Below are 22709 nucleotides of genomic sequence, written 5' to 3' on the forward strand. Positions count from 1 at the left end.
TGCCATACCACAAAAACAGTTATGCAACCTATTTTCAAATGATCAATTATTTGGGATGTGTAGTCATCTTGTATAACTTTCGCTGTGTAACTGGAGATGGCAGAAACTACACCTCCCAAGTAACATTGCGATTAATTGCTTTTCTAGTTTCACTGGAGTATAGCCAGTTCACTACTTAAAAATCCCGTTTCATGATTGACTTTATTTATAACCAAATACTTATCCGTTCTCATGGCGGAATCTGCAGCCTGTCCTGCATTCCAACTTGGAAGACCTCGATATGATCAGGTAAAGCATATTTTTGGACTTTTTTGTATCATTAATCCCATTGTTTGGTGTCTCTAAGAATGCAAAAAAACACTATAGATCCGACCTCTGCCTGCGATAACATCATTATGCTCGCTGCTTGTGCCTTTGTAGCGAAAGTTGCCTCTGATGTCCGCACGATACATGTTTCTAAAATCTTTGTAGCGCAATCCTGTTTATGTGCTGTGCAAATGCAAGAAAGTATCCTACTTTCTTGAAATTAACAAGTAGCGAAAACGAGGGGTGGGGATGTGTTTCGGAGATGATAGCCGGGTTGGCCGCCCCATCCTATGGTCCTAATAATGGATCCAATTTTTTTGCGTGCCTGACCTGTAAATCAGCATTATTCTTACTTAAAGAAAAATTGCTTAAAATGTTCTAGATTTTTTTCAGGTTCTTTATTACACTTGAGCAGATTGCACTGAATAGGCATATAGAACAGCCTAAATATAATTGAATAGCTTTATTATTACTTTTTATGTGACATCCGGATTATTTTTGTCCCTTTTTATCTCTCGGGCATAATCTGAAACTTTCATGAGGGATAAAAAAGTGACAAGTAAGAATTTATGTAGGCCTCATCATTTTGTTTAAAAAAAAAAGTGTTCCTTCCAGCTAGTGATGCACCGATATGACATTTTTGGTCAATACTTATTTTCCTTGCCAAAAAAAACGATACCGATAAAGCGAACTGATATTTAAAATTTTACTGGCTTTTTAAGCATTCTAGTACAGTTTAAATAGTTAACACACACGGACGCAGAGGTCCAAGGCACTGCATCTCAGTGCAAGAGGCGTCACTACAGTCCCTGGTTCAAATCCAAGCTGTATCACATCCGGCCGTGATTGGGAGTCCCATAGGGCGGCGCACAATTGGCCCAGCCTCGTCCGGATTTGGCCGGGGTAGGCCGTCATTGTAAATAAGAATTTGTTCTTAACCAACTTGCCTAGTTAAATAAAGGTTACACACACACACACACACCACACTGACCAAAAAGTTATTTTGTTGGCATTTACGTATATGTCCCCATTACCAGTAAAACATATTCAAAACCATTTTTTTTCACTTACTTGCTGTGCTGTTTCGTTGATCATTTGTTCAGTCGTTTCATTCTCAACCAGGATTTCTATGGAACGGCGTTTGGGTCTTTGCGTGTCAAAAAATATACTATTTAACACTATTCGACGTGTCAAATAAGCTTGTTGACCAATCAGGACCTGAATATGACTGCACGTCACATAATAATTTAACGCGTTCATATATTTTTTACGTAGTTATTACACATTGATTACACTATCACTCGTATTTCATATGTCACAACGATTCATCGATACGTATGCTATGATGCTGGTAAGTTGTCTCGCGCACCTACAGTGCTGGTCATAAAATAAAAGCTTACTAGCTCATGGATGCAAACAATGTTCTTCCCCAAAAACATAGCAAAACGACAATCTGTTTCAATAGCTGTAGTTAGCTAGCTAACTATATAACTAGGTGTCATCGTCTAAAATAACCCTCATTTATAATTCTGTTCTTATTTGATTAATGGTCGGACCCATCTATGTGAAGCTAGCCACAATGAGGATTAGCCACAATAGTGGACTTTGCGGTTAGCCTTCAAAATAAAAGTATGGCATAATTTTACTATTTGTATTTATTTGCATCACTGTCAATGATATACTTTTATTTTGAAGGAAAACCGCAAATTCCACTATTGTGCCTAATCCTTTTTGTGGCTAGCTTCACAACACATGACATGGTCCGGTCACGCCTCATTAGCCAGATGAAGCTAGCTGGCTGCTTATAACGTTAGCTTTGGGCAACAGGGTTAAGTTGCTAAAGCTAGCTACCTCAGAAGTTGCGGTCGAACAAATTATACTTTATTACCAACGCGGTATTGTAAACACATCGTTCGTGGCCGGTGTTTGCTTTTTTACAGACTTTTTTTGTACAGCTTTTCCAGTGCTACTGTATCTTTTTTGACACGCAAAGAACCAAACGGCGTTCCATCGTATGTATGTCGTGAGGCTAATAGCAGTGATGCTATTAATGTGTAACTCTGGTAGGGCAACATCTGAAAAATAGAGCACTTGAAAGCCAACATCACCCACGACAGAGAACGGTTAATTGTCAAGGGCAATGAATACCATTATCTTGGCTTTAATGGATTTCGCCTATGAGTTGTCTCGCTGAAATTTTGTTAATCTTTCAAATGACTGCTCGACTTGTTGACTGTTCGATCCAAACAGCAGACATTGTGGGCTTGTTTAGGAATGCTATGTTGCATGTATAGCGCCAAATTTTACGTGACGTCATTGTAAATAAGAATTTGTTCTTAACCAACTTGCCTAGTTAAATAAAGGTTACACACACACACACACCACACTGACCAACACGTTATTTTGTTGGCATTTACGTATATGTCCCCATAACCAGTAAAACATACTTTTTTTCCCACTTACTTGCTGTGCTGTTTCGCTGATCAGTTGTTCAGTCATGTACCTACGTTATATATGTATACACATCAGCTTTGACATCGGTTTTCCACATCGGCGTTAAACTAGACATCGATACCGATGTTGGCATTTTTAGCTAATATCTTCCGATTCCGATATGTTCACCGATCGTGCATCCCTACTTCCAACCATTTAAATATACCTCTTCTAATGACTCAAACTAAATTATTCTGCTGCGCTATGTTTGAGGTGAGGGGTGTTGTACAAAATGAGGGGTGTTGTACAAAACAAAGTCATCAGTGATTGAATAATCTTTAACCAATCAGATTATCAAAGCTAATGACATTTTTAAATGGCGCTTTACCCATTTGTGTTCTGGCTCTGGCCCAACCCACCGGTTGCTGGGACCAATCAGAACGGTTAGAAAGTGTTTGCGTTCTAGAATTCGTCAGGGAGGTATTCAGGTCTTAAGGTACTGCTCCCCCAAATTGGAGAAAGCAAACAACAAAACATACCAAAAAGCTGCTGTATTGTTCAATGTAACCAGGTCAGAAATCCCGACCTGTGGTTCGCAGTGCTCCCACATAGGGAAATAGAGCCTGCGAGAAGAGCCCTGTGGCCTCAGGCTATTCTGCATGGGAAATGTGGGGACCCGGTGCCCAATTATGCTACATGTAGCCAATGGGGTAACCCCAGGTTGTTTTCCCCATAGGCGGCGGGACCTCGTCGTTCTATCTAATACCGACTGGGACTATCCAGACTCATTGCGAAGAAGAAACTATCCTCCATGGGTGTGGTGTAGTGTTCGGCTGGAGCAAGGAGTTTTGATAGCCAGGCTAACATCAGATAGTTCATCTCCTAAGAATCTGGGTTATCCTGTTGCAATGTGTGCAAGATTAATGGTCTGTCTACCCTTAGACAGACTATGCCCTTTCCTGGACCACCCATGGCTGTGCCCCTGCCCAGTCATGTAAAGCGCCATTTAAAAATGAAATCCATAGATTAGGCCCTAATGAATTTATTTCAATTGACTGATTTATTTCCATTGACTGATTTTATATTTCGAGGTTGGACGTTAGCACGTTGTGCGTACCACTAATATTGTCCGATTCCGATATGCTCACCCGATATATTGTGCATCCCTAGTCTGAATACTTTTCGAATGCACTGTATGTGAGAATGCTGTTTATTGACTACAGTTCAGCATTCAACCCACAACTGAGTGGTTTTGAATGACACAACTCCATCAAGTTTGCTGACGACACCATGGTTGTAGGCCTGATAACCAACAACGACGAGTCAGCCTATAAGGGGAGGTATGTGAACTGGCATTGTGGTGCCAGGACAACAACCTCTCCCTCAACTTCAGCAAAACCAAGGAGTTGATTGTTGACTTCAGGAAGCAGAGGAGGTAACATGCCCCGATCCACATCAACGGGACTGCAGTAGAGAGAGTCAGCAGTTTTAAGTTTATTGGCGTCCACCTCACGAGGACTTGACATGGACCACAACACCACCACTCTTGTCAAGAGGGTGCAACTGCGTCTCTACACACAGCTGAAGAAAATCGGCATGCCACCCAGTCCTCTCCAAATACTACCTCTTCAAAATATAGAGGGTCCTGACCAGTTGCATCACGGCCTGATACGGGAATTGCTCCATCCACAACCACATGGCCCTCCAGTGGGTGGTGAAGACATATGTGTACATCACTGGGACCATGCTCCCACCCATCCAGGACATCTACTCAAAATGGTGCCTGAGAAAGGCCTGCAGCATCAAGGACCCACACACCCCAGCCATGAGCTATTCACTCCCTATTCACTCATTGGGCAGACTGTATCGGCTCATGAGGTCTGATGCCAACATGCTCAGGGACAGTTTCCATCTACAAGCCACTAGAAGGACCACTTGCACTGACTCTCCGCACCTCAGCACCAAGGTTGGGGTGTAACGGATTACAAAAAAAACTAACTGCAATTCATTACCAGCTAAAATATTGTAATCAGATTACAGATATTTTTGAAAAACTAGAATATTACTTCTAGGATAACTTTTAAATTCAGAATTATTTTGGGGACACCTTTCTGTTTTCTCAATGACATTCCAATCAGTATTTTTAAAAAGGCGCATGTTTTAAGTTTGTTCTGCCTGAGCGAGTCTGACCACAAATCAGAGACCACTATGACGCACCAAATGCATTTGATGGATCACGGGAAAAGAGAAGGAATAGGCTTTTGTAGGCTACAGTCCAAGCTTTGTATTCCAATGGTGCGACTGCTGTTGGCATCCAAAGATAATCCTACTTGAATAAACGTTTGGAGATAAGGACTACAGCCTTGGTACGTAACCAACGGACGGACGATACTGATATCTGTTATTATTGATATCTAGACTACATAGCACATTGATGTGAATCACACTGCTGCTCTCATTTATTTGCGCCTTACGGATTGTGGTTGTTGTGGATTGATGTTCACAAATGTATGTGTATTTTAACCCAATAATGGTTGAATTGAAGAAGTTTAAGCTGCCTATCAATCATTGTTTTTGCGACCATGTGTATATTTATTAGAGAAACCGTTTACAGTTTAAGAATCACACGGAAGCAAGAAGAGCAAAACAAGAGTTTCTATTGAACAAATTCAGGTAGGTCCCTCCCTGTTTCATTCCGTTTGCTTCTGTTTAAGAAACGTTTTGCATCAGAATCAGAGTAATGAATATGCCTCCGGTGGACAGCCAGTGAAAAATACGCTGTTGCAACAGCTGCATAGTCCGGATCCCAGGCTAATGGAATGAAAGTTTGAGTTCCATACTGTCAAAAACACGTTTAATTTAAGAAGACCAGGAGTGGGGCTTTTATTTTTTTCATGGAAAATGACCATCTTGTTTTTCACGCGCAAATAGCACTTTTTCGGTAGTGTTCAAGCATGCCATTCCGAGAGCAGGATTTATTTTTCAACTCAAAGCAATGAGCCCAATCAGTCCTCCATAATAAAGGCAGAACTGAGCGATTTCTGTTAGCTGCAAAGTCAAAATAAGCTATATTGTAAAAGTATTTTGGTATTAATTTAAGGTTATAGTTAGGCATTAGGGTTAGCAGTGTGGTTAAGGTTAGGTTTAAAATCAAATTGTATGACTTTGTGGCTGTGCCAGCTACTAACCTGAGCCTCTTAAGGGGAAAGTGATCAAAAAGTACCTGAAAGTAATCAGATTACAATACTGAGTTTGGGTAATCCTAAAGTTATTACTGATTACAGTTTTGGACAGGTAATTAATAACTGTAGAAGATTACATTTAGAAAGTAACCTACCCACCCTGCTTAGCACACACACACACACACACACTCATTCATGCAACACTAGTGCGATTAACCAAAATGTCAATTCGTTTTTTTCTGAGGTCAATGGACAGCTTTTCTAGAGATATATCAGATCAAACCAGAACTATGTGATATAGTAGGGAGTTGTAGATTCCAATAGGCCTATATTCTACATAGTTTTGCACAGAAAATGTGGTAATTAATTACAATGACCATAATCCATTGCACGCCTACTTGTCCGTTCTGTGTTTTTTTATGCCTGCTACGTAAAAGAGACAGAATGCGTGATCGAGAGGGATAGACACCGAGGTATAATAAGGGGGTAGAGAGTATTTGCTTCATGAAGTATCTTTACCTGAAAATACATTAACTAAGCGATTAATAAATAGTATTCAGCAGTCATAAAAGTATGCCTTATTTACATTGAAGAACTACTAAAATAGTGATTTTTGTCAGACAGCATAGCTCGCAGCTCTATAGAGATGATGACTTGGAATGAAATAATAAAGTCATCAAATTAAACAAATGTAGTATACACAATTTAAATATTTTAAAGTAATGTGAATAAATTAGACTGGAGTTAATAAGTGATAAGCAGTAATGGGCAGTCACTACCATCATGGGACTTATATTTTAGTGCATAGTGCATTTAATGTTGAAAAAAAAGTAGCGTAATCGAAAACCAACCGACACAGAATCGACCTCAAAAAACACCATTCGCTCAGCACTTTGGCACACACACACAATGCCCCCTTCCCCAAAACATGTGTAAATATTGGACAAAATTGTGCCTTCCTGTATTATACTTATGCTAAAATGTTTATTCTACTGAGCCATTACTTTGTGTTCTTATTTCTTATTGTTGCATTGTCGGGAAGGAACCTGCAAGTAAGAATTCCGTAGGACGATGTATACCATGTGTATCCCGTACATAAGACTAATGAACTTGATACTTGAAAGATAGTCATTTACACGGGCTATTGCATGGCTCCAAGTAGTCTCTTCTCACAGCTCCAAGAGGCTTAAGTCTATTTAGACCTCCATTTCGCAACCTCTGATGAAATTGCAAAACCAAAATAATTGTGTTCATGTGAAACATTGAATCATCCTGCAATAGCAATTTAGATTTTTATCATTACAAGCATCCAGTCATTTGATGTCAAACGCTGCATTTATCAATGGGTGATCGAAGGTTTAATTGTTTCACGAATAGAGCATCCATCCATATGTTGTGGCCCAAAAATCTTCAGCACAGGTTGGCTTACAGTAAAAAAGGCATATGCAGTAACATTTTCAGTTTGTTGCATTATACCAGTTAAAATTAGGCCAGGTCTTGAATCTCACTGACTCCTTTTGCTGCTGCCCGTGATACATCTCTGCTAGCTGTGTGTTGTGTATTCTCTGGAGAACTGTAGCACATGCATAATTAAAGCAGTCTTCTCACATGGAGCCTGTGCTCTTCTCCCAGACAAAACTGGAGCTACAGCAGCGCTGCAGATGTAGGAACTTAATTTGAGCCAGTTGGCTACAGCAGAAAAACAATCCTGCATCAACAGGAAATTTGAATTATATTGTGGGTTATAATTAATGGACAATTTTGTAGGGATTGATACATTTTTCTTAAGGTAAAATCAAGTCTGAAATTTCAAAGTGTAAATTGCTAACTTCAGAAGCCTTTTTCATCTTCAAGTACACTACAACTATCTGTATACATGGGCTGTGAAGACATTTATATATGGGCTGTGAGGACACTGAATAACAAGGATACACAGATTTACAGAACGGTAGCTACTGCATTCTTCACAATTACATGTCATTAGAGATGGAGGAGTGTGTTTTCAATTAAAACGGAATGTACGAAAGATAATGAAGATGGAGGTACGAACTCTCCTGTCTTTTGCCATTCGTCTCCTGCCTTTCATAAGTGATGCATGGCTTGAAGGCATCTGATTGAAGCTGCCATGTTTCAGTCCATCTGGTTTGCCAAATTGAATCTTGGCATGCACTGCCATCAGGCCTTTTCAAACTGTTGGCTCACAATGTACGGCCGGGCCCATCTAGTAAGGGGAAGGGAAAAACAAAATATTTCACCACCAAGTTTAGTTTAGTTCATTAGGATCCCCATTAGCTACTGCACATGCAGCAGCTACTCTTCCTGAGGCCCACATAAACGTACAAATACATTAAAGTTCAGAATAGTTAGACAAGGGTTTTTATATATACAGTGGCAAGAAAAAGTATGTGAACTCTTTGGAATTAACTGGACTTCTGCATAATCTGTGTATCCTTTTGTTATTCCGTGTCCTCACAGCCCATATATATATGTCTTCACAGCCCATATATAAATGTCTTCACAGTCCATGTTTACAGAGGCAAGATCTTAATTTGATCACCCTGTTGCTGGATAACTTGTAGTGTATTTGAGGCTGAAAAAGGCTTCTGAAGTTAGTAATTTACACTTAGAAATTTCAGACTTGATTTTACCTTATGAAAAATGTATAAAAAATGTATCAACCCCTACAAAACTGTCCAGATAATTCCAAAGGGTTCACATACTTTTTCTTGCCACTGTGTGTGTGTGTGTGTGTGTGTGTGTGTGTGTGTGTGTGTGTGTGTGTGTGTGTGAAGGCTATTCCATGTGAGAAATTGCCAAGAAACTGAAGATCTCGTACAACACTGTATACTACTCCCTTCACAGAACAGAGAAAACTGGCTCTAACCAGAATAGAAAGTGGAGTGGTTTGAGAAACAGACGCCTCACAAGTCCTCAACTGGCAGCTTCATTAAATAGTACCCGCAAAACACCAGTCTCAACATCAACAGTGAAGAGGTGACTCCGGGATGCTGGCCTTCTAGGCAGAGTTGCAAAGGAAAAAGCCATATCTCAGACTGGCCAATAAAAAGAAAAGATTAAGATGGGGGGAAAAAACACACACTGGACAGAGGAACTCTGCCGGTACGAGATCTTCAGTTTCTTGGCCATTTGGAATAGCCTTCATTTCTCAGAACAAGAATAGACTGACGAGTTTCAGAAGAAAGTTATTTGTTTCTGGCCATTTTGAGCCTGTAATCGAACCCACAAATGCTGATGCTCCAGATACTCAATTAGTCTAAAGAAGGTCAGTTTTAATGCTTCTTTAATCAGAACAACAGTTTTCAGATGTGCTAACATAATTGCCAAAGTGTTTTCTAATGATCAATTAGCCTTTTAAAACGATAAACTTGGATTAGCTAACACAATGTGCCACTGGAACACAGGAGAGATGGTTGCTGATAATGGGCCTCTGTACACCTACATAGATATTCCATAAAAAATCTGCCTTTTCCAACTACAATAGTCATTTACAACATTAACAATGTCTACACTGTATTTCTGATCAATTTGATGTTATTTTAATGGACATAAAATGTGCTTTTCTTTCAAAAACAAGGACATTTCTAAGTGACCTCAAACTTTTGAACGGTAGTGTATATCTCATTCTAAAAATAAATATAAAATAAGAGCAGTGGTGAAAAAAGTACCCAAACTGTCATACTTGAGTAAAAGTAAAGATGCCTTAATTGAGAATTACTCAAGTAAAAGTGAAAGTCACCCAGTAAAATACTACTTGAGTAAAAGTCTGAAGGTTTTAAATATACTTAAGTATCAAAATTAAATGTAATAGCTAAAATATACTAAAGTATTGAGAGTAAGTATAAATCATTTAAAATTCCCTATATTAAGCAAACCAGACTGCACCATTTTCTTGTTTTAATTTATTTACGGATAGCCAGGTTCACACTCCAACACTCAGACATCATTTGCAAAAAAACTAAGCATTTGTGTTTATTGAGTCCGCCAGATCAGAGGTAATAGGGATGACCATGGATGTTCTCTTGATAAGTGCATGAATTTGTCCTGCTAGCCATTCGAAATGTAACGAGTACATTTCAGGGAAAATGTATGGAGTAAAATGTACATTATTTTCTTTAGGAATGTAGTGAAGTAAAAGTTGTCAAATATAAAAAGTAAAGTACAGATACCCCCCCAAAATAATTAAGTTGTATTTTTACTTAAGTACTTTACACCTCTGAATAAGAGTTATATATTGGAAAGATACCAAGAGACACAAGAAACATATAACCAAGTAAGAAGGACTCTGCGATAGAGGGGTGACGAAAACATGCTCAAGTGCACTGTCTTAAGAGTCAACCCACACATCTGTTCTGTCTTACTTTGTATCCCTCAAATATTTTCTAGTAATTTAACTCTAAACAACAGTTAGCAGCTTAACCACTTCTCTTCAATCCACATCATTTGAAATTGAGACGTTGATTCATTATTTAAATGTTGAATTTGGGTACCTACAAACGACACGTTATTAAAGATCATCTGCTTAATGACTATACGACAAATGTATTAAGGCATTCATAAAGTATTCATAAGCCCTACATAGCTTCACAAAGCATTTGTAAGTAATATAATACTACTTAAAGGTTGATATAAATTGTCCTTACGTTTGCTGCTTTGGAAAATGTTGCCTAACCTTTTTGTCACCCTTCACATAACATGTGATTTGCTTATGGAGGATTTCTGAGGCATCCATATTTGCCTTATGAAGGGTTTATGAATGCTTCGTTGAGCCTTAAAAGTTATCTTTTGTTTAGAGTGGGACTGGATTATTGAAGATGTGCACAAGCAATTAAGTTACTATCATTAATGGTATTCAATAAAGGAATGAATTGGGTGGTTTGAGTTTTGTCCTGCGAGGTCCCACCCACTCTGTGCACCACTGATAATGTACGTAGCCATTGAAGATGTTCTCTCCCTCTTTCCCCTGATTTCCCCCTCATTCTGTCCCCCTCACGTACAAGTGTGCTACCTATTTACAGAGAGATGGGGTGTTAAGATTTGGTATTGCATTAGTTCATCAAGAATTAACTACTTGCTTTGTCTTTTCCAGAGTTCATTTCTTGGCCGGCTGAAACACTTTGTAGAGATCATTGACCCCAGCACACTCTTTGTGTCTGAGGTAAGGTACATTTGAAAACATCAATCCACGTACTGTTTTACTACTTCAGCAATTGTTTTTTGTAAAATACCAGATTTATATATGAGACTTGGGAACTGTGGCAACAGGAGAATACCGTCCAATACTTTAGATCTGGAATCAAATCAGATAACACAGGGTCGGACTGGGAACAAAAATTGGCCCACAAATTTCTCATACACCAGCCCATTTTTCCCTCAAAGGCCCCATTGTTAGCCCATTGTTAATTCTGCTCAAAATAATTTTGGGACAGGCCCACTGGGCAAAAGAAGCCCTATTTCCTTCTATGAGATAACACATTAACTCGAAACCTAACTACCTATTTTTAATTATCTTGTTGACTCAAATGACACTTATCTCTCCAGAGACGATTGACCGAATGCATTAAGCTCCTGGATGAATTTAAACATGGAACACTACCACCTGGAGTTTCTGATCTACAGGTTAGCTTTTTGTTATCAGAAATTCCCTTGTCAGTGTTACAGAATATATACTTTTCCAAAATGTAATTTGATGTTAAGCATAATGTTTATGACGCTTGCAATATGTAGCTGTAACACTCCATACATTCAGCTGCCCAACATTTCCCCTCACTGCTCTGCACTGAAACAGCTGTGTTTTTTTTAATTACTATTTAGCTATGGGAAGCCCAAAAGGTCAAGCAGGTAAGTTGTGGCACACGTCTGTTCGTATAAAGCAGTCTGACCACATTTTGACCCCATGTACAGTTGAAGTCGGACGTTTACATACACCTTAGCCAAATACATTTAAACTCAGTTTTTCACAATTCCTGACATTTAATCCCAGTAAAAATTCCCTGTCTTAGGTCAGTTAGGATCACCACTTTATTTTAAGAATGTGAAATGTCAGAATAATAGTAGAGAGAATGATTTATTTCAGCTTTTATTTATTTCATCACATTCCCAGTGGGTCAGAAGTTTACATACACTCAATTAGTATTTGGTAGCATTGCTTTTAAATTGTTTAACTTGGGTCAAACGCTTTCCACAAGCGTCCCACAATAAGTTGGGTGAATTTTGGCCCATTCCTCCTGACAGAGCTGGTGTAACTGAGGCAAGTTTGTATGCATCCTTGCTCGCACATGCTTTTTCAGTTCCGCCCAGTAATGTTATATTGGATTGAGGTCAGGGCTTTGTGATGGCCACTCTAATACCTTGACTTTGTTGTCCTTAAGCCATTTTGCCACAACTTTGGAAGCATGCTTGGGGTCATTGTCCATTTGGAAGACCTATTTGCGACCAAGCTTTAACTTCCTGACAGATGTCTTGAGATGTTGCTTCAGTATATCCACATAATTTTCCTTTCTCATGATGCCATCTATTTTGTGAAGTGCACTAGTCCCTGCACCAGTCACCAGTCCCTAGTCCCTGCTGCCACCCCTGTTCTTCACGGTTGGGATGGTGTTCCTCAGCTAGCAGGCTTCCCCCTTTATGGCCAAACAGTTCTATTTTTGTTTCATCAGAACAGAGGTCATTTCTCCAAAAAGTACGATCTTTGTCCCCATATAGATACTTTTGTACCTGTTTCCTCCAGAATCTTCACAAGGTCTTTTGATGTTGTTCTGGGATTGATTTGCACTTTTTGCACCTAAGTATGTTCATCTCTAGGAGACAGAACGCGTCTCCTTTCAAATCAAATTGTATTTCCTGAGTGGTATGACGGCGACGTGGTCCCATGGTGCTTGTACTTGCGTACTATTGTTTGTACATATGAATGTGGTACCTTCAGGCGTTTGGAAATTGATCCCAAGGATGAACCAGACTTGTGGAGGTCTACAATTTTCTTTCTGAGGTCTTGGCTGATTTCTTTTGATTTTCCCCTGATGTCAAGCAAAGATGCACTGAGTTTGAAGGTCGGCCTTGAAATTGACTCCAATTGACTGAAATTATGTCAATTAGCCTATCAGAAGCTTCTAAAGCCATGACATAATTTTCTGGAATTTTCCAAGCTGTTTAAAGGCACAGTCAACTTAGTGTATGTAAACTTCTGACCCACTGGAAATGTGATACAGTGAATTATAAGTGAAATAAATTGTCTGTAAACAATTGTTGGAAAAATTACTTGTGTCAAGCACAAAGTAGATGTCCTAACAACTTGCCAAAGCTATAGTTTGTTAACAAGAAATTTGTGGAGTGGTTGAAAAACGAGTTTTAATTACTCCAACCTAAGTGTATGTAAACTTCTGGCTTCAACTGTATGTATTGCCATACATACATTTTCCCTCTCTTCTTTGAAGCATGATGATGTCAAACTCTTTCTCATATCTGAATGCAGGCCATTATTCATCCTGACACAGGAGAGAAGATTTTCATGCCTTTTCGAATGTCAGGTATGGAACGAATGTCAGGAAGATTTTCACCAGAGTGACTTTTATTTTGTTAATGGTAATTTTGACACTGATTTTATATATATTTTTGCATCTAAACAGGTTATGTCCCATTTGGAACACCAATTGTAAGTCTTATATGAAATTATTACTGTATTTCATGTGTCTATAGATACAATATTCAACTTTGTCCTGAAGTTGATTACTGTATGTAAATACGTGTAACAGCTGTTATGGTTATTTGTTTAACTGTTGGTTGTACTGACTTTTTGGGGTTGAGGGAAGCAGTCATTCTGGAGACCTTGCAGGACTAGAGCAGTTGCACTATTGTCTCTCTATCTGGCCTCATCTAGGTTGTGGGCCTTCTTCTTCCAAATCAGACTGTGGTATCCACCATTTTCTGGCAGGTAAAGACACGACAAGCAACCTTTTCAACAATACCGGTCCCATGTTAATATCCACATTGGATACGCTCTCCTTCCCAGTGAGGTAAAGTGATGTAATTGAATTTCACTGATTTTTATTTATTTATTTATTTCTATATATTTTTCTCCTTTCAGTGGCTTAACCAGAGTCACAATGCCTGTGTCAACTACTCAAACCGCAATGCTACTAAGGTAGTGTATGATGCTACCAAGGTAGTGTATGATGCTACCAAGGTAGTGTATGATGCTACAAAGGTAGTGTATGAGAGGACCATTTATATTATTTATGGCTTGATTCGCAGAAAAGCTATTGAATTACAATTCTGTGTAAGTGTTTTTTGGTCCACATACTGTGCTGCTCCATAGAAACTAGCACTGCGTCTCCTGCATCTGGTACTGTAGATTTCCTTCAATTTAGCCATGGCTCATGTCCATTAGGCACCAAATAGAAGGAAATGGACTGAAACAGCGAGGGACTACCTGGACTTGTGCAATAAGAGACTTACATGTTTGTTTTCCGTTGCAAAAACGTTTAGCTATGGTTTGCTCGAATTAACACCACCCAGATGTACAGTATAGAAAGTGTTTTGAACATATGACTGATGTCAAAGTGTACATTTTTTCATTCACGGTTTTGGTATTCAAGAGAGCGATCTTAGCCGGTGTTAGTGAGTCTTACGTAAGAGGCTGTGAGATACTAAGTCATTCATGTTGTTGTTCATATTAGCCTACACCGTCATCCACGTTTCTTCAAGGTTACTTCGGAGCTGTGACCAGTGCTGTCTCCCTTGCGGTCAGTTGATGATTATTATACATTTATGGTAATGAATATTCAGTTTCAGCGATTCTGTCCTGCCTATTTCTGCTATATGTAACGTGTTAAATGGGTTTAGAGCACAGGCGGCCAATAGCACTTTAATTGGGGAGGACAGGCTCATAGTGATGGCTGAAACGGAATGAATGGAATAGTATGAAACACATCAAATACATGGTTTCCATGTGTTTGATACCATTCCATTCCAGCCATTATTATGAGCCGCCCTCCCCTCAGCAGCCTCCTGTGGTTTTCGAGTGTATCCTAACGTTTGTGCTGTGTTGTTTAGGTAGGACTGAATGTACTGATTCAGAAAGCCAACAGGTTGAGTCCAGCAACCCGGATGATAATACAGAGACTCATCCCTTTCCCAGCTGTGGGTAAGTATTCGTAAATAATTAAATAAAAACACATTAATATAGTGTTAATGTGAACATCTAGGCTTGATTTAACATCAGTTTATCACAATGTAATATGAGCTACAGGTGCAAATTAATAGGCTGCACTGCGTTTACTTTTGGGATCATTCTCCGTCTGTACTGTATGTAGGTCTGCTTTTTATTAATAGAGCTTTGCTATAAATGCATCAATCACAGGGATAAATCACCTTTAACAAGAGCTGCAAATAAATTGGTGTCAGAGGCAGAGTTTTGCTGCTGGTTTCTTCTCCATACGCTTTGTATGGTTAGCATTGTGTAGCTAATAGCTATCCTACTACATAGATCTCTGTTCAAGATTGTCAAGGTTGTACTATACGCTCTCCCCAGTTGTAAATGTGAAACCTATGTGCTTACTAAGAGCCTGTCTATAGACCTCACGTGCTGAAGTGGAATACGCCAAACAAATCAAGATGAAATGGATACATTGGCCCTGTTGGAATACTCTTAAAATGCATCCTTCCTTCCTGCCATCCCTTAAGTAGTCGGCGGCAGGGAGCCTAGCGGTTAGAGCGTCGTTGGTTCAAAAACTGGAGTTGACAAGGTGAAAGATCTGATGTGCCCGTGAGCAAGGCACTCAACCCTAATTTGCTACTGGGTCGCCGTACTACTATGGCTGACCCTGTAAAAAAATAAACATTTCACTGCACCTATCCGACTATTCTAGTTGTCTCGTAGTGTCAGATTAGTGATTTGCTTCAAGAATGGGAGGAAGGAAAGATATGTTTTTAAGAGTATTCAAATGGGTAGGTCTCAATCTCAGCTGAATGTCAGGCATTGCCACTGTCACGACCAGTATTCTCTGCTTACTCAGCCAGTGCCAACATTTGCAACGTGGGCCTCATGAGGCACAATGAGCTGTCGGAGGGCGTCGACGTGCTGGACGAAAATGGGAACATATTGGGCTCCTCAAAGATTGCTGCCAAACATGTGAGTGGCTTGTCATCAGTGAGACCTCTCACACAAGCCTTTATAAGAACACTGTTTCCTTCCTGGCCATAGAGAGAAAATGAATGAAGTCATTCCACTAGCTAGCTATCAAGCATACTGTGCAGATACAGTGCCTTCAGAAAGTATGCATACCTCTTGACTTATTCCACATTTTGTTGTGTTAAAGCCAGAAAAAAGACGTCCAAATCGGTCCGCTAATATACAGCATCAGTCAAAAGTTTGGACACACCTACTCATTCAAGTGTTTTTCTTTATTTTTACTACTTTCTACATTGTAGAATAATAATTATGACAAGAACAGCTCATAATATGGACTTGGTCTTTTACCAAATAGGGCTATCTTCTGTATATCAACCCTACCTTGTCACAACACAACTGATTGGCTGAAACGCATTAAGGCGGCACACCTGTTAATCGAAATGCATTTCAGGTGACTACCTCATGAAGCTGGTTGAGAGAATGCCAAGAGTGTTCAAAGCTGTCTTCAAGGCAAAGGGTGGCTATTTTGAAGAATCTCAAATATAAAATATATTTTGATTTGTTTAACACTTTTTATGCTTACTACATGATTCCATATGTGTTATTTCATAGTTTTGATGTCTTCACTGTTATGTAGAAAATAGTTCAAATAAAGAAAAACCCTTGAATGAGTAGGTGTGTCCAAACTTTTGACTGGTACTGTATATTTTATTAATATATTTTTTGAATTGAGATTTTTCAGAGGGTGCCCCTACTATGACAATATTTGTACATTTATTACATGTATTATTAATCTTTAAGCTCTATCAAGTTGGTTGTTGATCATTGATAGACAGCCATTTTCAAGTCTTGCCATAGATTTTTAAGACGATTTAAGTCAAGACTGTAACTAGGCATCTCAAGAACTTTCCATATTGTCTTGGTAACCAACTCCATTGTATATATTTGGCCTTGTGTTGTAGATTATTGTCCTGCTGAAAGGTAAATTTATCTCCGTGTTTGTTTGAAAGCAGACTGAAACAGGTTTTCCTCTAGGATTTCCCCTAGCTCTATTCCATCTATTTTTATTGAAAAAAAAACTCCCTAGTCCTTACCGATGACAAGCATACCCATAACATGATGCAGACACCAACGTGCTTTAAAATGTGAAAAGTGGTACTCGGCGATGTGTTGGATTTGTCCCAAACATAACACGTTGTATTCAGGACATAAAGTTAATTTCTTTGCCACATTTTTTGTAGTTTTACTTTAGTGCCTTATTGCAAACAGGATGCATGTTTTTTTGAATATTTTGTATTCTGTACAGGCTCCCTTCTTTTCACTCTGTCATTTAAGTTAGTATTGTGGAGTAACTACAATGTTGTTGATCCATCCTGTTTTCTCCTATCATGGCCATTAAACTGTTTTAAAGTCACCATTGGCCTCATTGTGAAATCACTGAGCGGTTTCCTTCCTCTCCAGCAACTGAGTGAGGAAGGACACCTGTATCTTTGTAGTGACTGGGTGTATTAATACACCATTCAAAGTGTAATTAATAACCACCGTGCTCAAAGAGATATTCAATGTCTGCTTTTTATTTTTACCCAACTACCAATAGGTGCCCGTCTTTGCGAGGCATTGGAAAACCTCCCTGGTCTTTGTGGTTGAATCTGTGTTTAACATTCACTGCTCGACTGAGGGACCTTTACAATTGTCTGTATGTGTGGGGTGCACAGATGAGGTAGTCATTCAAAAATCATGTTAAACACTATTATTGCACACAGAGTGAATCCATGCAACTTATGTGACTTGTTAAGCAAATATTTACTTATGAACTTATTTAGGCTTGCCATAACATTTCAGCTTTTCATTTTTAATTAATGAATAAAAAATTCTGAAAACATAATTCCACTTTGAGATTATGGGCTATTGTGTGTAGGCCAGACAATTTTAAATTCAGGCAGTAACACAAAATGTGGAAAAGTCAAGGTGCTTGAATACTTTCTGAAAGCACTGTATATCAAATTCATTGTTTTAGCATATTCAATCAGTATTTAGAATGAAAGATACCCTGACCAAGATGGCCATCCTGTAATCATGGCCATTCTAGTGTTCTATTTAGTTCTCTGTTCCTGGCAAAATATTTTGTCTGCAAACTGTTGATATTTTATATTCGATGCAAAATGTGTATTTTTAATGTGTGGAGAATCAGTTTCTGAATAGTCTGTCTGTGACTGAAGTCAGTATGATTCTTCATATGAGGTTCAATAAAGGAAGTAAATTATAATTTATTATTAGTCTAACATATTTGTGTTTTTCCTCATATGTCCATATGCTGCATCCTTCAAACCTCATGGGATGTGGAATTTAATCCAACATATTGCAATGTTTTGAATTGAAGCATGTGCACAATATTGTTCTTTCCCCCCAGGCAATTATGGAGACGGCCTTTACCAGAGTGGTCCTCCCGATGCCAATCTTTGTCCTTCCTCCCATCATTATGTCCTACCTAGAAAAGTATGTCATGCTTCTAGATGGTTCAGAAATATTTAGTGTACTGCCTTGTCTAGTCCCTGCATTAATGTCAGAATAGTGTCAGTTGAGTTATGGTCATCCCAATACGTAAAGCCTGAAAAATAGGGTCCCGGATAGGACAATGTTTTCAACAGATGAACATTCTGTGCCATTTCATTTTTTGGCAGGGTGGAGGTGTTGACAATTACTATTGTAATCATGTGTAAGAAATGTTGTATTAGTGTTGAGATTGTACTCAATACAAATGCCAATATCAAATGTGTGCTTCCCTTCATGTCTGTTAGACTTCCATTGCTGCAGACGAATCGGAGGCTGTTGCTGCCCATCCACAGCCTGGTGTGTCTGGCTACCTTCAGCCTCTCCCTGCCCCTGGCCATCAGCCTATTCCCACAGATGTCTCAGGTACTACTGCTGCTGCTATCCCGGAAGGCTAGCTGGACAGCTGGGAGGAATTAACCTCATACACACTTCACTTGTCTCTCTTGTAATTAAGAACGAATGATAAAGGTTCTGGGTTTAGAGGTACTGTGACGGGCTATTAGGTGTTGCAGACGGTTGGTAGGCGTATTGTGTGCTTACATCTTTCTCTGGCCAACTTCAACAGATAGAGGTGTCTCAGCTTGAGCCGGAGATTGCAATGGCAACCGATTGCAAGGTGGTGACCTACAACAAGGGACTGTGATGACTGGCCCCCGAGGAGAGAGTAGAGGACAGGGCACTGAACAGCGGTGCAAATTAGCCTCCTTTTTGACTGGCTGTAACTGACACTCCAGGTCTCTCTCTGGTGTAGGGTGAAGTTGCCCCTAGACGCTGATCTTGGCTCAGTTTTGTATTTTCCCACTAATGGATTGGGGAAGGGAAGCTTATCCCAGATCTGAACCTAGGAGAAACTTCACCCTGGATCTCTGTCTCCCATAGCCTAACATGGTAACAGCTCCAGGCACTTTTTGCTGCATTAAAATAGTGTAGCATAGATAATGTACTGTCTTAATCAATGGTTTTAATACAACACATTCCATGGATTGTGAAAATTATGCAAATCAGTAAGGATTGAGGGAGGTTAACAGAACAATATCGTAGTAATATGTTATGATGAAACTTTATAATGTTATGCCCATACCAGCTATTTCGCAATTGGTCATGCTGATCAACCCAATTGTTTACATTTTTATGAGATGTTTTTATTGTTGACCCAAAGTTGTTTTTTTCTAAAGTAAAAAATAAAATCTAAAATAGTTTTACAATCACATCAATCAGTGTTGAGTGATAGATCCAGATAGACTGTTACATACCCCTTGACTTATTCCACATTGTCTTGTTACAGCCTGAATTAAAAATGGATTAGATAGATTTGTTTTCTCTCACCCATCTACACACAATACCCCATAATGACAAAGTGAAAACATGTTTTTAGAAATGTTTGCAACTTTATTGGGAATTAAATACAGAAATATATATATTCACACCCCTGAGTCACTCACATGTTAGAATCACCTTTGGCAGTGATTACAGCTGTAAGTCTCTAAGAGCTTTGCACACCTGGATTGTACAATATTTACACATTCTTTTTTTTTTATTCTTCAAGCTCTGTCAAGTTGGTTGTTGATCATTGCTAAACATCCATTTAAGTCTAGCCATACATTTTCAAGCCTAATTAAGTCAACTGGAAGTAGGCCACTCAGGAACATTCAATGTTGTCTTGGTAAGCAACTCCAGTGTATATTTGGCCTTGTGTTTTAGGTTATTGTCCTGCTAAAAGGTTGTTGATCCATCCTCCGTTTTCTCCTATCACAGCCATTAAACTCTGTAACTGTTTTCAAGTCACCATTGGCCGGCGTCATGGGGTAATCCCTGAGCGATTTCCTTCCTCTCCGGCAACTGAGTTAGGAAGGACGCCTGTATCTTTGTAGTAACTGGGTGTATTGATACACCATCCAAAGTGTAATTATTAAGTTCACCATGCTCAAAGGGATTTTTTTATTTATTTTTTATTTTATTTATTTTACCGTTATTTTACCAGGTAAGTTGACTGAGAACACATTCTCATTTGCAGCAACGACCTGGGGAGTAGTTACAGGGGAGAGGAGGGGGATGAATGAGCCAATTGTAAACTGGGGATTATTAGGTGACCATGATGGTTTGAGGGCCAGATTGGGAATTTAGCCAGGACACCGGGGTTAACACCCCTACTCTTACGATAAGTGCCATGGGATCTTTAATGACCTCAGAGAGTCAGGACACCCGTTTAACGTCCCATCCGAAAGACGGCACCCTACACAGGGCAGTGTCCCCAATCACTGCCCTGGGGCATTGGGATATTTTTTTTAGACCAGAGGAAAGAGTGCCTCCTACTGGCCCTCCAACACCACTTCCAGCAGCATCTGGTCTCCCATCCAGGGACTGACCTATATTCAATGTTTGTTTTTTTTGTTTGTTTGTTTTATCTACCAATAGGTGCCCTTATTTTGAGGCATTGGAAAACCTCCCTGGTGTTTGAATCTGTATTTGAAATTCACTGCTCGGCTAAAGGGACCTTACAATTATCTGTATGTGTGGGGTACAGAGAGGAGGTAGTCATTCAAAAATCATGTTAAACACTATTCTTGCACACAGAGTGAGTCAATGCAACTTTATTATGTAACTTGTTTTGCAAATATTTTCTCCTGAACTTATTTAGGCTTGCCATAACAAAGGGGTTGAATACTTATTGACTCAAGACATTTCAGCTTTTCATTTTTAATGAATTTGCTTTTAAAAATCTAAAAACATTCCACATTGACGTTATGGGTTATTGTGTGTAGGCCAGTGACACAAAATGTGGAAAAAGTCAAGGGGTGTGAATACTTTCTGAAGTCACTGTATATCAAAAGATGGCCATCCTGTAATCATCTTCATTCTACTGTTCTATTTCATTCAAAATATATTGTCTGTAAACATAATCTCAATTTAATCCATTTTAAATTCAGGCTGTGACATAACAAAATGTTGGAAATAGTCTAGGGGTGTGAATACTTTATGAAAGCATTGTGTAATGTGAAAGAGCAAGCTAGGCTACTCTGTAGGCTACTTGAGTCTGATGTAAAGAGTACAAAGAGGGCCCTGTCCAGCAACGGCCCCTAGCCTCTACACCCTGTACCACAAGCTATGGTTGAATCCCAGTTCTCCACCCTCCTCCCGAAGTGTGCACCATCATGGATTTAAAAGCATTGGATTGGTGTAAGTGTTGGCTGGAGTAAGATTCCACCACTATGATGGGGAATGTGCAAGTGCACACTTGGGGAGAAGGGTTGAGAATCGGGATGCAGCCTAGGTATGTTTCTTGACTAGGGCCATTCTAGGACATTCTAGAGGAAGTCGGTTTGTGGACCATGGTTGCTAAAAAATAAAGATTTCTATTCTACGTTTTTAGATTTTTGTACATTCCTTTCCCGATGATAATTGAATGAGAAAGGGTACAATACAGTATTGACTGTTTGAAGAAGTTAAATAACTGGGGCACAGTTATATTGCACAGTAAAATGTTTTTGTGTGTATATAACATTATTACCAGAATATATTGTACTAACCAATGTGCTATCCATTACCTCCTGTACATATTTAAAACTGGAATACTTAGTTGCTACATCCATTTTTGGACTTAACTTAATTATATATATCCATTAATTCTTGAAGAATATAACTTATAAATGCCTCATTAGTTTAGTTCAACTGTACCCCATCAGAACCCAAAATATAAGATTGTTTTACTCCAATGTTTGTAAACAATGTAAATGTAAACAAATACTGTGTAGCCTCAACATGATTAAAACTATAATTGTTATATCATGGATGGTCAGTCCTTGCATCAATAGCTCTGTCTATGATTTTGAAAGTGGAGACAGTTTTCCAGACCCATCATCACTCAGCTTTTAACCAAATCAGAGGTAGGGTGACTGCTTTATTGTTTCAATTAAGGATTCTATTCTATGTATTTTCTGCTACTCAAAATGTACTAAATGTTATCTATGATTCAATGGCATGTCAAAATGTTTAGTAATATGGTAAATGAACTTTTATTTGTCTTCTGTCAAATGCATGTATGTGTGACAGTGAGCCATCTACCTTTGCGTGACAGTGAGGGTGCTGTA

General features: G+C 39.1%; 1 protein-coding gene across 3 annotated transcripts; it reads left to right on the forward strand.

Moving 5' to 3' along the window:
• The first annotated feature begins 64 nt into the window (after positions 1–64).
• On the forward strand, positions 65–22407 carry LOC129822840 (sideroflexin-5-like). Of its 3 annotated transcripts, XM_055881292.1 has the most exons (14): positions 65–288; positions 11029–11097; positions 11481–11558; positions 11754–11780; positions 13411–13465; positions 13565–13590; positions 13816–13869; positions 14023–14079; positions 14615–14680; positions 14991–15081; positions 15953–16068; positions 18479–18564; positions 18867–18984; positions 19187–22407. In XM_055881292.1, the coding sequence occupies exons 1-14, from the start codon at positions 232–234 to the stop codon at positions 19262–19264; spliced, it is 978 nt and encodes a 325-aa protein (XP_055737267.1). In that variant the 5' UTR covers positions 65–231; the 3' UTR covers positions 19265–22407. The 3 variants fall into 3 exon arrangements, with proteins under 3 accessions (XP_055737267.1, XP_055737275.1, XP_055737284.1); XM_055881300.1 differs by lacking the exons at positions 11481–11558; positions 11754–11780; XM_055881309.1 differs by lacking the exons at positions 65–288; positions 11481–11558; positions 11754–11780 and adding an exon at positions 4532–5412.
• Positions 22408–22709: the final 302 nt, after the last annotated feature.

The sequence above is a fragment of the Salvelinus fontinalis genome, chromosome 2, assembly GCF_029448725.1.
Source record: "Salvelinus fontinalis isolate EN_2023a chromosome 2, ASM2944872v1, whole genome shotgun sequence".
NCBI lineage: Eukaryota > Metazoa > Chordata > Actinopteri > Salmoniformes > Salmonidae > Salvelinus > Salvelinus fontinalis.